This window comes from Glycine max, chromosome 6 (genome assembly GCF_000004515.6).
Source record: "Glycine max cultivar Williams 82 chromosome 6, Glycine_max_v4.0, whole genome shotgun sequence".
Taxonomy (NCBI): Eukaryota; Viridiplantae; Streptophyta; class Magnoliopsida; order Fabales; family Fabaceae; genus Glycine; species Glycine max.
The window spans coordinates 8598876-8613940 of NC_038242.2; the positions used below are offsets into that span (position 1 = coordinate 8598876).

The 15065-nt window shown below is 34.0% G+C and overlaps 3 protein-coding genes across 5 annotated transcripts; 2 read left to right on the forward strand and 1 right to left on the reverse strand.

Annotated features, from left to right (window-relative positions):
- The first annotated feature begins 1003 nt into the window (after nucleotides 1-1003).
- TGA09 (bZIP transcription factor 9) lies at nucleotides 1004-6196 on the forward strand. Of its 3 annotated transcripts, none has more exons than XM_041016394.1 (9): nucleotides 1004-1306; nucleotides 1982-2149; nucleotides 2255-2335; nucleotides 2561-2620; nucleotides 2697-2774; nucleotides 2887-2953; nucleotides 3890-4161; nucleotides 4487-4714; nucleotides 5402-5572. In XM_041016394.1, the coding sequence occupies exons 2-9, from the start codon at nucleotides 2021-2023 to the stop codon at nucleotides 5495-5497; spliced, it is 1011 nt and encodes a 336-aa protein (XP_040872328.1). In that variant the 5' UTR covers nucleotides 1004-1306; nucleotides 1982-2020; the 3' UTR covers nucleotides 5498-5572. The 3 variants fall into 3 exon arrangements, with proteins under 3 accessions (XP_040872328.1, XP_003527919.2, XP_014631819.1); XM_003527871.5 differs by lacking the exon at nucleotides 5402-5572 and adding an exon at nucleotides 5581-6196 and having other exon boundaries at nucleotides 1012-1306; XM_014776333.3 differs by lacking the exon at nucleotides 5402-5572 and adding an exon at nucleotides 5581-6141 and having other exon boundaries at nucleotides 1025-1306; nucleotides 2230-2335.
- A 485-nt stretch (nucleotides 6197-6681) lies between these two features.
- LOC100808285 (chaperone protein dnaJ 20, chloroplastic) lies at nucleotides 6682-9740 on the forward strand. Its single transcript, XM_003526553.5, has 5 exons — nucleotides 6682-7215; nucleotides 7668-7742; nucleotides 8143-8282; nucleotides 8899-9036; nucleotides 9366-9740. Exons 1-5 carry the CDS (start codon nucleotides 6975-6977, stop codon nucleotides 9576-9578), a joined length of 807 nt encoding a protein of 268 aa, XP_003526601.1. The 5' UTR covers nucleotides 6682-6974; the 3' UTR covers nucleotides 9579-9740.
- Nucleotides 9741-10175: 435 nt separating this feature from the next.
- LOC100808811 (phosphopantothenate--cysteine ligase 2) lies at nucleotides 10176-14115 on the reverse strand. The gene is made up of 10 exons (XM_003526554.5): nucleotides 13814-14115; nucleotides 13387-13559; nucleotides 13172-13295; nucleotides 13037-13081; nucleotides 12874-12959; nucleotides 12538-12590; nucleotides 12338-12397; nucleotides 12044-12145; nucleotides 11317-11436; nucleotides 10176-10626 (listed from the first exon to the last, which is right to left on the reverse strand). The coding sequence occupies exons 2-10, from the start codon at nucleotides 13535-13537 to the stop codon at nucleotides 10387-10389; spliced, it is 981 nt and encodes a 326-aa protein (XP_003526602.1). The 5' UTR covers nucleotides 13538-13559; nucleotides 13814-14115; the 3' UTR covers nucleotides 10176-10386.
- Between the last annotated feature and the right edge of the window lie 950 nt (nucleotides 14116-15065).

Sequence of the window (15065 nt, forward strand, 5' to 3'; positions counted from 1 at the left end):
GGAGTAAACTAATAGCATATTATTTTAAAACAGGTAAATTTCTACAAAGGCCTTAATCCTTACATCATTTGCCTCTCCTCATCTTAAGGCACCCTTGTATACAAACTCTCATTGATAGACTGAGAGTAAAGTGTCATCCAGTATTTTTTTGTTTTAGATCATATGTATTATTTATTGGAGCCAATCACATTCAAGCCAAGTAGGACTAGTGGGTAACAAAACTCTCCCTTTAAGTATTTAATACAATTGTATACAATGACTCGAATTTGAGACCTCCAATTAACCTAAATTATGTTGGTTGTTTCACGCGTTTGATGATTGGTTAAGTATCTTTATTGTTCCTCCAATTTACTCAATCATGTCTAAAGAGAGAACTATTGCAAAAATATCAATAGTGCTGCTCGAAAACCATGCAACTTCCGATTGTAATGACTCTTGAGCAGAAAGTTGATCCCATCAATAATTATGCAATAGTGCTGCTCTTAAAATGCAATTATGCAAAATGCTCTTGAGTGCTATTAAATATACAAATTTTGTTTTAGCAAACATTGCAAAGACTTGCTCGAAAAATAAACTCTCTCATTAGAAGAACGTCCAGAACTGTCGAATAGGAGTTTCATGCTTGGAGAAGAGGGAAGGATATGTCGTGTTTTTGTTTATGTTTTGAGAAGAGAAAAAGAGTTAGTGTTTTATGTATGTTTTGATCTTCTTTTTTTCATTTTAAAAATCTTAGAGTTAAAACAATAATTTTTTTTAAAAAAAAATAAAAACTGGTTGAAGCCGTAGTCATATCGGAAACAACTTGAGCCACATTGGAGCTGTGTATAATCATCTTGAGCCGTATTGGGCCATGTCCTACATTTTTCTTTTAAAAAAAAATGGATACATCTTGGATAGTATTGGAAAGTATCGGGGCCTCATGGGTAATGGCATTATACTGATTTTTTTAATGATGTCGTCGCACTCCCTATTTGTGTTGGAGACTTGGAGTGGGAACGTGACGAAGTAAGCAAGTTGACGCTTCAAAGAGTTTTTTCTAAACAAAGAAGAAAAAAGTAAAAGTTGTGATTAGTTTTATTTACTGTAGCTTTTAAATTTCATTTTGTTATCTTTGGCCCAACATTGCTTTTATAATTTGTTTGCATGCCGGAGAAGAATAATAATGATATTCTTCAGACAACTTAGCTAGTGAGTTTTCAGATGTATATATAACCTACTATATTCAACTCTTATGAGCATCAACAGGGACTCTCGTGGACTAACCAAATTCCAAGTTACAGATTCTATCAAAGCTAGCTACCTATTGGTTAGTGTTCTTCCATCAGTAGCAGTATCAGGTGTTTCGTTTGGTAGTACTTTGGCTGGTTTCTGTTTAAGTCTAAAAAAAATTTCAAGTCATGCATGACGTTGAATTTGCTTCGACTGAATGAATATGAGGGTTTTCATTATTTGAGTTAAACTTTATTTTCTATTTCCTTTTTATGTGGTTGTTTTGTTTCTGTTGATCATTTTCTATTTTGGCCTGCTGGAACAGATACTCTAGTGTGAATCTGGTTAGACGTTGAGAGCTTTCTTTTTACTTGCAAGATTTTAGCGCCATTCCTGCAAAGGGAGGCTTTGCAATTCATCCTGTAGATAAGAAAATATATGCAGTATATGTTGATGCAAACAGCTGATACTATTAGTTATTACCTTCATTCCTTTTCTTTAGTTTTTTACGCCGAGGGGATAGTCCTGGACCATCATGGTCTTGACTAATCTTCACATAGCACGTAATCAAGTTCTTTCTCCTAAGTTGTAAAATTTAAGTATGTACTATATAATAAACATGATTAAGACCATGGACAAGACAGTGGTCCTGATCACCTAATAATTTTTTAGGAGAGGGGGTATTTCAACTTTTTGAGTTATTGGAATCAGAATTAGGACTGATAAGTGGCATCAAATTAATGTTTTGTTTTTTGATATTATTATTGTGTAGAAAACTCTTCTTTTATCATTTGGGCGTTGCAAGAGATAAATGAAAATGGACATATACGAGCCATTTCAGCAAGTTAGCCTGTGGGGGGACAACTTTAAACTTGATGGCGGTCTGAATTCAATTGCTTCCCCAATGTTAATGGTTGACAGTACTAGTGTGGAGAACAAGGTGAGAAAGTGTGATTTCTATTTTTTTTGTTGGGTCAACTTCTTTTTTATGTGGAATCTAGACTATAAGTCCTATAACAGTATTTTTTGAATTTGAATTCTCCAGTCTGAGGATATTCCTCAGGAATCAAGAGAGCCTTCTGGTTCTGGAGCCGATCAAGAGGCTACAAATAAAGAAGTTAACAAGGTGATGAAATTTCTTCAGGACATATCTCTTCTACGCATATATAGCTATTGAAATGTTTCCTTATCTCTTGATTCATTGTATATTATTGTTAGTATTAAGAAGTCTGAACCATGAAGTGTGACCTTTTGTCGGTGACATTGAAGATTTCTCTCAAACATGAATGATTTTGTTGTTCTATAATTGTCTGTGTCTCTGACATTATGGCTGCAAAATGTTCATATGTAGATGCTAAGACGCCTAGCTCAGAATCGAGAGGCTGCTCGGAAAAGTAGGCTACGGAAAAAGGTAGGACAGGTGAACTTACAACTTACAAGAAGGTAGTCAGTATCTGTCATCTGATTTGTACTTTTGTTATACATAGGCTTACGTTAAACAATTAGAATCAAGCCGTTCGAAGCTCATGCAACTGGAGCTGGAAATTGGGAAAGCAAGAAAGCAGGTGAACCAAAACTTAGAAATTATCACCTCTAATTTTGCTTTTTATTGTGAACTTTTGATTTATATTCCTTCTTCTGTCATGTTTAAGTATATACCAAAATATCTACTTGCAGGGTCTGTATATGGGCACTGTATTAGATGCCGGCTATATAGGATCAACATCAGAAACAATAAATCCAGGTTTGTGATTCTTTTTTTAGTTTTAATATTTTTCAAGATGCGTTTTTCTTCTGTTAATTTTTATATATCACTTATTTGTTCTTCTCTCCGTGCAATTGAAAAACTTGAACTATGTGGGATGTTAATGCATATTTTTCTTGTATTATGCAGTGACCAATATGTATCAGGCATCTGTGTGTGATTACCCTTATAACGAATCTACATTTCATTTAACTGTGTCAAATTGCTTTTCCTGCTGACAGGTTTCACTGGTTTAATAGAAAATACATCAATTAATCAATGAAAATTTCTTTTTCTATTTTACTGAATGTCATGCTTGATTAACTATAGTTTTAGACCTCCATTGAAAGAAAAGGTGTTTCATTTCTTCCTAGCCCTTTTGTGAATTGAAGATCCCAAAAGATTTCTGAGTAATGGCATGAGATGATCATGCTCTGTGATTCCTCAGCCTACCCTCTTATGGAATTATGATTTTTCTTGAATTTTATGTCCTAGATCAAGATATCGTCAATATCCTCCCTTGCAAGTCCTTTTTTATTTCGTGTGCATAATTCCCCTTCATTAGTTCCTTTTTTTTCCTTATGCTTTTCCTTTTCTAAGTGACAGAATATGTTGATTTATATATGTCTACATTTCTACGCAACAGATTATTTACAACTTTGTTTCTTCAATTGCTAATTAAAAATCCCAGCATCCAATATTGCAATATGTATTCTGTCATAGATTCTATCAACTGTTTTTGCCCTTCCTCAAATAGGAGAATGTTTAGTCACGGTGTTTAGTTTCATGACGAACAATTTTAATGACATGGTATCATAATGATCAATGTTTGTTTAGATGTTCATTTTTGTGCCAACTCTAGTATCTTCGGGTAAGAAGCATTGAGCTTATAGCTTGTTACATTCTTCTAAGTAGTCCTTCTGTTATATGAAACAGGGATTGTGGCTTTTGAAATTGAATATGGACAATGGGTTGAAGAGCAACAAAGGCGGAACGAAGAACTTAGACATGCATTTCAAGCGCAAGCATCTGATGTACAGCTGAATGTAGTGGTTCAGAGTGTCTTAAACCATTACTCAAATCTTTTCAGAATGAAAGCAGATGCTGCAAAGGCTGATGTCCTCTATTTACTCTCTGGTGTGTGGAAAGCATCAGTGGAGCGCATTTTCCTTTGGATTGGAGGCTCCCGTCCATCACAGCTTCTAAACGTACATACCATAGACTAAATCTGATTCTGATACTTGCTTACACTTTCTCTTCACTGATTGTCAAAGAATGAGATTTCTATATTAATTTTCAATTTTCTCAAGTTGCTATCTATTTGAATTTCAGTTAAAATTTCATAACAGTCGGTATGTTTTCACTATATGATGTTTAGAACAAAATTTTTCTATCTAATATTTTTGCACAACAAATAGTGTTTTCATCAGGATTTGTTGCTTGAATTGCTTCGTGACAAGGCTGGCACCATGTCATCGTACATTTTACATAATAACTATAAAATAAAACCTATCACTTGACCTTTTCTTACAGATCATCGTGCCACAACTTGAGCCTTTGACTGATCAACAAATTGTTAGTATTAGCAACCTCCGTCTATCGTCTCAACAAGCTGAAGATGCTCTTTCACTAGGATTGGAAAAACTTCAGCAGAGTTTGGTCCACGACATGGCAGTTGATTCACTGGGTGTAGGAAACTTCGGACTTCAGATGGTTCTTGCGATGGAAAAATTTGAGGCACTAGAAGGTTTTGTAATCCAGGTAACATAACATCAGATATTTGGGATTCAGGATTTGTTCTTATTCCCATTTAGAATATGAGAAACTTCGGGCATACTGTGTAATCTACAGTCTAAGATTTTTATTTTTTTATCAGTTAATTGTTAATGTTAATTGTTAGTATATTAGTTATTGTTAATGAGAGATATTTAAACTCGTAACCTCCCCTCCTTCCTTCAACCACCAAACCAATCTTATAACTCCTCGATCAAGAATAGTTTTTGGCAAAATTACAATAGAACTGCATGCCTTTTGTATTTTTATAATTCTTCTGAAGATAGTATAGACTAATATATCCTCATTTCAGAAACAAATTAATTAGGGATAAAACTCAGAAGCAGTTCTGTTAGTACATTTAGTACTGTTCTCCAATCTTAGAGTTTTACTTTGCTAATCCATATAAGAAAAGTTTTAGTATGATATTGAAGAAAAACTCTAATTTTGATAGGACAACAACACCAAAAACACTGAAAGAGTCGTATCTAAAATTTGCCCATTAGTTAATTCAAATAGGAATGGCCTAGAGCTACCTACTTACCTCTAATACTGAAATCCTTTTAAACTTTAACTAGACCAATCCTCATCATAAGGATGTCACTATATTATTCTGAGCAAATTACTTCTTTTATCACCCATATTCATTATTACATTCTCTATTTATTTTGGCAGATTAGAAATTGTTACCACAACTTTAAGTTCATCATTTTCACTCAAATTTCCACCCCTGAGCACCTCAGCAACACCAAGTTCATCATATCATGCTAGATTACTGTACTTGCAAAAATGCAATATTTGCTCATATGCAACAACATTGTTATCAAGTGAAATGCATTTTCTCTTGTCCACAGGCAGATCACCTTAGGCAACAAACTCTGCTTCACATGTCACGCATCCTTTCAACTCACCAAGCTGCTCGCGGCTTACTGGCTCTCGGGGAATACTTTCATCGTCTTCGCACTCTTTGCTCTCTTTGGTATGCTCGTCCATATGACCTTGCCTAGCCTCTCTAACTTAGGCTCCTCAGGACTCCACAAATCACCTAAGATTGCTCCTTAGAGGAAGAAACCTACCTGCTTCTGCTTGAACTTCTTCAACTGAATGATCTGTTCCGTGCTTTACAAAACAGTTACTCGATTTTGGATATGAATATGAGTTAATGCCGTGTACTAGCATCAGCATGAAGCAAAATTATGTGATTTGCTGCTCTTGAGAGTGTGCTTGTACATAATCAGTGTATCATCTTTAGTAATTAGTACTATATTATATATTATGAAAAACTTTCTAGAATCTTTCGGGGAAAAAAAGTGTCCATTATTTTACTTTACTTTGAATCGGTTACTTGAGTTTATTGTCATTGAAAAGAGAGGAAACAAAGTCATAATTTAAAAATAAGTTTATCTATGCTCAAAAAAGGAGAGACATGTAGTGGAAATTTCATGTTATAAGTTATTGGTTGATTTGACAAAAAACAATGTAAATTGAAAAGAGAAAGTAGTCTATACATACAGTAAAGCATATTTACACTTTGCATCTAATTTTAAGTTCGCAAGGTAGTTATATTTTTTAAATTTCTATGATTTTTATTATTTTTTATTAAACTCGTATGTGAGTTTCCATATTTTTACCAAAGTTTCATTTAGTCTCTGTTTTTCTTCTTCTTTTAATTGGATACATGATTTTTTCCCAATTTTCTCCTGTTTAATTGTCCTCATGAATAATTAACTGTAAACTTTTAATTAGATGTACAGAGACAGTATACTAATGCTTTGTAAAACTTAATTCATGAAGGCAAGAACTTAAAAATTCTCAATGAGAATGCATATATATATATATATATATATATATTATTTTTTTTAAAAATTGAGATGATTTAAATTATTTATTTTGGCTTATAAGAAAATAGTTATTTTGGGAGATGGACAAGAGCATAACGTAAACACCAATCAGTGTCATGACACAGGAAAAGAAGGCAGACCGTCCACATATTTCGCGGGAAAAAAAGATTCCCGGCTCTTATTCATCAAAAAATGATAGAATTTCCTCTTTGAGCAATAAAATTCAGAAAAAAAATTACATAAGCTTAAAGATTCTGTCAGATTCATGGTGCTAGTTATCGTTGAGGGCCCCAGAACCTCTTCTCTCCGTTCACGCCTTCCACAACAACCAACAAGGAAGGGTTTCGTTCTTGTAACTCGAATTGGCGTCGAGTGAAGTGAAGGGCTTCAAAAACCAGAGGGAAACTATGAGCAATCTCAGAACCCTATGTAGACCTCAGACGGTGTTCTCTTTCATTAGTTTCCAACACCAATTTCGTTCTAGGGTTTCCTTTCGAAACCCTAATTGCAAGCCCCGTTTGCCATCGCCGTTTCTGTATTCTACAATCGCTTCCCGGGGTTCCAATCCCTGGTTTCGCGTGAACCAGAGGAGAACCGTGGCCAAGGCAACAAACTGGGCGGAACAAAAATCCCCATATGAAACTCTCGGTAATTTTTACTTTCAACTTTGTTCCCTTTTCCCTGACAAGTCTCGTTACTGAGAAAATGAGGGGGAAAACTAAAGACTTTCGGGTAAAAAAGAAATCTTAGAAAGAGAAGAAATGATGGGTGGTAATGCTGAAATTAAAAATTGCTTAGGTCCTAATCGAAAACTTCTTCGTAATACTTATAGAAGAAAATAAGAAGGTAAAATGATTTAAGCTTCTTCCATACGCTAAAATCAACTTCTACCTAGGTGCATAAGTTGATTTTAGCTTATAGGAGAAATTCAACTTATTTTGTTTTCTTATTTTCTTTTCCTATAAGTGCTAAGGGAGAATCCAAGCCTTAGAAGGAGAGGAAATGAATGTCCGGTTTTGTTGGAAGTGCATAGAGATGGAAAATTCCTCTGCATACTTGTTTTGACAGTTCCTTCTTCAATTGTCTGCACTGAACAACAGAATTGGAAGGAGATGCCGATGATGAGCAGATAAAGAATGCTTACAGACGCTTGGCCAAATTCTATCATCCAGATGGTGTGTATCTCCATCTTAGCTACTTGCTTTCTTGAAGTGGCATTTGAATTGTATTGCATCTGTCAATTTGATATTTGTTTATGATGGTTGTGGTGGCCTAATGCTATATCTAGCAGCAATGTATTATTATGTTCATTCAAGATGAAGCTGAGCAATTGCAACTACTTATCGGTTAGGATTTTGAGTTTTTTCATCTTGTTTTAAATGCTAGTCTGCTGGAACGTGGGAGATGTTTTGTTTTTCTTTACAAGAATGTTCCTATGAAGCAGTTATGGCTAGTGAGTGTTTCTTCAACTGTGTGCCATACAACTTAGTTGTGATACAGCTCTCCTGTGGTGGCATTGTTTATTAAAGATGAATATAACCTCTCAAGACATATTAACTCTGTTTACTCTTCAAGTCTATGATGGCAGAGGAACCCTTGAAGAAGGTGAAACAGCAGAAGCTAGATTCATCAAAATTCAATCTGCTTATGAATTGCTTATAGATAGGGAGAGGCGAAGACAGTATGATATGGATAGCCGGGTCAACCCCATGAAGGTAATATTTTTATGTTGTTTGATTATCAGTTGTTGACTGGCCGTACTTGTTCCTTTAGTATTCTAATTTACATTTATTTTTACTTTGAACGAGTATGGAATTTGTTGTATGAGATTTTAAGTGGATCATAATATGCTGTTTTTACTAGTATCAAGCGTGAACAGATTCTTTCCGGCAATAGTGTTGTAGTACCACTTTATATTTCTTCTATTTTGAAGGTTGTCAGTAAAACTAATATCTACTGACAACTATATGAACTGTTCGGCAAAGTTCAAAAATAATGTTAAGATGTTAATTGATGCTAATGACAATGAGCAAGCAAACCACTTCATTTTTTAGTCCTGTAGGAAGGAACAAAATACTAGGATTTTCTATGCGTATATAAACATGCCAAACTGAAGAACTTCATCAAATAACTGCTGTTTCATCTTTGTACAGAGAATACATTTTGCATGTTCTACTTTCCAATTTCTTGTCAGTGTTACAGCCTAAACCAAAAGTGCCTCTAAGCATTGTTGTGTAAACTTTTAAATGGATAATAACGAATGTATACTTTTGCTGTAATTAGAATTCGTGTATGTTTCTTATTCTTGACCAATGCTCTTGTTTCCTTCAGGCATCTCAGGCATGGATGGAGTGGCTTATAAAAAAGCGAAAAGCTTTCGATCAGCGGGGTGATATGGCAATTGCTGCTTGGGCTGAGCAGCAACAGCGCGAGTTAAATCTTCGTGTGCGTCGACTTTCTCGTTCAAAGGTATTGCAGTATGCTTGAAAATGTTGCCAGCTTACTGTAGGCTTGAATGGTTGTCAAGAAGGGTAGGTCGTAGTTTTGTCAAATTTTCTTCCAACAATGATCAACATGACAACATGGTTTTCTTGCTAGAGTAAGTTTTTGTCACTTCCATGTTTGAGTGAATTTAAAAAAAATACGTGATCCTAGTTTCATATATAACATAACACATAATTGTTTTTCACCCAAGAATGGGTGTTGGAAATAGTCAGTATCACATATTTCATCTTGTCTCTGAGTCGTGTTCCATTTTTTCCCTTGCATCTGATTGGAATTATTTTACGAAATCTCAGATTGATCCAGATGAAGCAAGGAGGATTCTGGCAAGAGAAAAGAAGGCTTCAGCTGAATATTACTCGAATACCCTTAAAAGGCACACCCTTATACTGAAGAAAAGAGATTTGATGCGAAGAAAGTCTGAGGAAGAAAAGAAGAAGACTATCAACCGGCTCTTGGCAGCAGAAGGTCTTGAGCTTGATGATTCGGATAGTGATGACGCACTGTAGTCAACATGGGGCTCTGTTTCCACATACCAATACCTAATATTTGATCAATACCTTGATGCTTCCTCGGCGAATCTAATTATTTTTTTTATTATTTACAAAAGATATATGTACATATATTTTGTTATTTCCAGTCTCAAATGATATTTTAGATTTTCAGTTATAGCTCAATACAATGATGATCTTAAATTTGGAGAAGCCTTAGATAAAGATCTAGTAACGTCCAAGTTAGATTTCTGCACGGCGATATACTTATGGGACAATTTATTGTTGAATATTGTGCAAGTTAAAAGGTTAAGGATTGTTTTGGGTGGGTGGGAGAAAATGAAACGGCGAAGGATTGTTTTTCTTTTTGTGCAGAGGATAGTATTTACTGAAGTGACTAATAGCATTTTTATGAATTGTTCTTTAATAAATGGAGAAATTTATTAAAAAAAAATAATCCGCTTAAACTACCAATTCCAGCAAAACCAAAAAACTGTACCAAAGTTTCACGACACACATCTTAACTTCAATATTATCAATTAATATGACGAAAAGGGTAGCCCAATTAACAATAAGAATAACAAGAAGTAAAATACAAAGTTCATGCATATCCCATAAAAGAAAATAAAGTTTATATATAACCGAAGTCTGTCAAATGTATGGTTAGAACTGTCGTCTCCGCTACATTTCTTTTCTTCTTTAGACCCCGTATCCATACTGTCTAATTCATCTCCTTTTTATTCATGATCATGACTTATTGATCCAATGAGTTGTAGTGTCTAGAACTGTAACTGTAACGAGGAGAAGCCAAAGTCATTCCCTAGACTCATCTACCAGAATCCTCAATGTAAGTGGCATGTTTCTCCGAAAGAAGTTTAATCAGGGGATTCTCAACATCATTATCAGACTGACTATTATCACGCTGAACGGTAACCTTCTCGGCACTAGTGACAACCACTACTTGCTCCTTTCGACTTGCAAGTTCATTTGCAACAACTGCATGCATCTTGTACTTTTCAAGAGCTGCACCAGCCTTATTTAGAAGAATGTTTGAATCTGTCTCTAGCTGCCAGTCAAGGAGGAAAGGTAAATCTTAGTCAACCAAGTTACTATTTGTCATTACACCATTTCAGTCTATGTTGGACGCCTGTTGTAAAAAAACAGCAAAATAACCCCACTAACTTGAATACCTAATCACTATCAATAAGTATTTTGATACTCTCACAAGGGACGTTATTTCAGATCTCCAACAGCTTATTTTCATTTCAACAACTTCTTGGTGAAAAACATAGAAAATGGAGTTCCTTTAGAAAATGAGTATTAATGATGTTAGTGTATTTTCTACATCTTCCGAAAGGACAACAATTGTTGATATGCAAGGTATCAACCCATGTACAGTTAGACTAAAGTCATTTTCACCATGTTTTTTGAGCAAAACTCTAAACTTCCCGTATCAAGACTTTTTTGCCATGTTAGTAATTAGTTCAATTTAGTATTTGGCAAAATGGTATAGGTCTTTTTAACCATTTTTGCTAACCACTACCTAAAGAATAAAAAATGGAAAGTTTCAACTTTCAAGTCAAGAGCAAAGCTTTTCAAGTTTCCAATGCATTTGATGTTGTACATTGTACTTGAAACTTCCCATTTCTTGATTCCTGAACTATTGAAGGCAATGATTAGCAGAACTGTTTTTCAAAATCAAAAAGGGAAAAAATATGTTTTTGATCCTTCTAATTTTTCTAAATACCATCAATACCTTGAAAGATGTGCAGAAAGCCAGAGGAGCCCAATCTTTCCTAAGCATTGACAACATTTTTGGCACTTGAACTAGTTTCACATCCAAAAGGTGAGATCCTGACTGAATTTTGTGCTCTACCTGCAGGATTAATATATATCAATATGACACTGCCAGGTTAAGTAAATATTTTCATTGAAATGTTATAACTACAACCTCACAGCATTATAGTGCAACTTTTGTGTTAATAATCAATCATACTAAACACTTCTATTTTTTTCATATATATATGGCCGCCTATTTTGACATCTCTGGGCTGTATCTATCAATCCAAAGCCTCAAGAATTTTAAAGTTCCATACACTATTGGTAAATGAAAAAATAGTTCCGCAAACTTTTGGTACTTGAAAAAGAACCCAATAGCATCCAGAAAATGCTTCCAGTTCTAGGGCTTTGCAAGCTATTTTGCCTTAAAAGTAGTATTACTAGCGTAGAACATGGCCACCACAAACTCTATGCCTTACTGACAGAGAAGCAAGACTAGTGAAGCATGTGACATGCCTTATGTATAGTTGTTTACACATGAAGCTACAGGCAAATTATCTACATATATTTGATGCAAGCAGCAGTAGAAAATTCTTCATAAATCCTTGCCCCTTAGCCAAATACACAATCAATTAAACCAATATTGAAGTCAATACGGCATTAAAACTTTCATGGAATGAAGAACTAACAAAGCATATTTATACCATGTCCTTCCAAGGAACATAATAGTCAGACACTGCCGCAGCAAGATAGAACATTGCATGTGGACCAATACACCTCATTGACATTGCAATTATTTGTAACATCTGCAAAAATAAAAGGCAATTAACCACGACTAATCAGTACTGAAAAATCTCTGTATTTGTTTTATCCACCTCTATGATCAATTACCAGTAAACACCCAGACAGACAGAATGAGAACACATGCAGTATAAGATATTTCAGTATTTGTTGCATCAAATGAATACTTACAAATACAAACATTGGCTAAAGCTAACCTGGAGATACTCAAATATGGTGTTGAAAGGAAGTTTCAATAAGAGACCGCCTGCCACTGCCTGCAGTAGAATGAAAACCCCAATGAAACTATAACAATATCCAAATATAGCCAATGCGCCATTAACTAAAAAAGACAATGAAATCACAGAAAAAATAAGAAGATAAATGTAGAGCACAAAATCCAATTTTCAGATCATACAGTATGATGATCCACGATAGCCCTCTTCACTGCTTCAGAATAAGCCTCGCAAACTGAAGTATAGAACAAAATTCATCAAAATCAAGACAACTCTAGGTGTTTGCATAAAATAGCAACCCGTGAAAAAAACGAAGTAGGCATGTTGATTAACAGTGTCAGTATGTCACAAAAAATAGCCAATGAAATATAAATCTTTGAGTAGCCTGAGGACTAAAGAAAATAACAAGCGCATATTTTATAAGGAAATAAAACAAGTATACTTTTGTTACCCTTCAGTGAATCGCAATTTTATCTTTTCTTATGGTATGAGAAGATAGGAAAACAGAAAATTAAAACCTTGAATGTTCGCCTCATCGGTGGGCTTGAAGCATTCAAGTAAGGGATCATCAGGAAGGGATCTACAAAATGGCTGGAAACTTCTCCTGTATAAATTATTTATAGTTAATCACCACATAAAATAAAGCATAAGACAAGGCTACATTGCAGGTCCAGAACTCACTTCCGGTACAGAAAGATAACACCATATCCAGCCTTCAGGAAATACCTACAACACAACCACCAATCCATTCTTTTCAAGAGGATTAAAATAAAGATTTACAGAACAAGAACAAGGCAAATGCAAAGTGCAACATACTCAGTGGATGTGGCCCCTCTGTGACCTGAACTGAAATTGTCCACATAGCGAACACATCGTTGTTCCAATGGCGCGGTGGTGCCACCAGAAGTCACACAAACAATTCTCCTAACTTTCCCATTCGCTGGGAAAGGGAAGCAAAATCAACCAACGTCATTTATAGGAACCATACAAAAAGTGAAACGCAAAATTGAATGCTGCAGGAGGAAACTTACCTGATGGAGAAGAAATGCGTTGAATGAACTGATTCAACTTCTGAGTTATCTCATCACTTTTCTGCAAAGGAGGAGCAGAATCGAAAAAAGCTTTCACTTCTGCTTGAAGGGTCTTCTCCCCCGAAGCTTCCAATCCCTTTGCCGGATCCATCAAAAAAAAAAAAAAAAGCCTCCTACATTCACAAGTCACTTATCAGAAACACGTGCATCATCATAAATTGCACGCAAACCTATCCATGCAGAGATGATCATTTATCACACATTCCCCATTATCCAAAAATCTTAAATTGAGTCAAATTAAAAAAGGAAATATAAGAATGAAGCACAAAATCCACATGAGAGGACAAGTATAGCTGAAAACCCTAGTTCGTAAAAGGGGTACGTGATTATGATTTTGAAAAGTTCGGAGTTGGGATAGAAAACTCACCAAGCAGAGAAGGATTAGTGATACAGAGTGAAGGTGAAAAGTTCACAGAACGTGGTGCATCTTATAATTGAGGCATTTGCGTAAACATTAATAACAAATAACAATATTCGGCGAATTAATCACAAAAAGGATCAAAGCTATTATAAGCGAATAAAATTAGTTGGATGAGTATGGTTTAATAATTTGATTTTGAGGTGATCAATTTATAGATTGATTTGTTTCAAAAAAAATAAATATAGATTGATTTGTGGGCTAATAAATCATCTAGCTAGGTTGCTTACACCGTTAGTACCCAGCGGTTTAATTTGTTATCAGTAGAACTAGAACACACTCTGTCCCTCTACACACACCAGATACTTTTAATTTTTAATTTACACTTACATTGGTACCGAGCACGTATCATATATCAGAATGATTTATCGCATGTTACAAAATTAAGATTAATATTTAAATTTAAATTAAAATATTATTTAATCATAATTTTTTTTAAAAAATTATTAAATAAAAAGTTAAATATTTTAAATATTTAATTTACATCAATCACTCATTATTATCATTCTTATCATGAAATCATTATCACTATTAACATATTAGGATTGTGAATGATGACAATAATGACAAGAACGATTATGTTAGTGATAATGATAATGGTCATGACCACAAACATAATAGTTGTAACAATAACAACTAGCAATTATGTTGGAGATGATAAGGGGTTCATAAATTAAATATTTTACTATAAAAAAATTTAATTTTTTAAAATATTTAATTTTGAGTTTGAGAAATCTTATTGAAATTTTATAGTTAAATTAAGATTTGATTTAAATTTAAAATATTTTAACTTTCATCTTTCATTTTTAATCTAACATTAAGATTAATCATTTTCATTTTCACACAAAAATATCATTCTCATGTGATACATTTCTTAATAATGGATTTCATAATTTAAAAATTACCTATATGTTGCAAACATTATTTTAATACATTCAAAAATTCATATTCATATAATAAAAAAGAGAGAAAATTATTGTTATAAGTAATAATAAATAAAATTATGTAACTAGCATAAAATAGTTGATTAATAACATTTTAAATTTATCTACATGAAAACATTTTAAAAAGAGAAAATACTCTATATATTAACAAAGTAAACGGTTTTTTTATTTTCATCCAAACATAATAATCATACATGTTAAATTTGTTTACTTACGTATTTTAAATTTTGATTAAAATATAAATATATAAGCATTAA

What these genes read in the sequence shown, in the direction of transcription:
- TGA09 (XM_003527871.5), top strand. Translation starts at nt 2,021, where the DNA reads ATGAAAATGGACATATACGAGCCATTTCAGCAAGTTAGCCTGTGGGGG. An exon ending in TTGGGAAAGCAAGAAAGCAG is followed by an intron (nt 2,775 to 2,886) that starts GTGAACCAAAAC and finishes ATCTACTTGCAG; the next exon opens with GGTCTGTATATGGGCACTGT. An exon ending in GTCCATCACAGCTTCTAAAC is followed by an intron (nt 4,162 to 4,486) that starts GTACATACCATA and finishes CTTTTCTTACAG; the next exon opens with ATCATCGTGCCACAACTTGA.
- LOC100808285 (XM_003526553.5), top strand. Translation starts at nt 6,975, where the DNA reads ATGAGCAATCTCAGAACCCTATGTAGACCTCAGACGGTGTTCTCTTTC. An exon ending in CAAATTCTATCATCCAGATG is followed by an intron (nt 7,743 to 8,142) that starts GTGTGTATCTCC and finishes TTACTCTTCAAG; the next exon opens with TCTATGATGGCAGAGGAACC. An exon ending in GCCGGGTCAACCCCATGAAG is followed by an intron (nt 8,283 to 8,898) that starts GTAATATTTTTA and finishes TGTTTCCTTCAG; the next exon opens with GCATCTCAGGCATGGATGGA.
- LOC100808811 (XM_003526554.5), bottom strand. Translation starts at nt 13,537, where the DNA reads ATGGATCCGGCAAAGGGATTGGAAGCTTCGGGGGAGAAGACCCTTCAA. An exon ending in CTATCGTGGATCATCATACT is followed by an intron (nt 12,398 to 12,537) that starts GTATGATCTGAA and finishes ATTCTACTGCAG; the next exon opens with GCAGTGGCAGGCGGTCTCTT. An exon ending in CCATATTTGAGTATCTCCAG is followed by an intron (nt 12,146 to 12,337) that starts GTTAGCTTTAGC and finishes TTATTTTTGCAG; the next exon opens with ATGTTACAAATAATTGCAAT.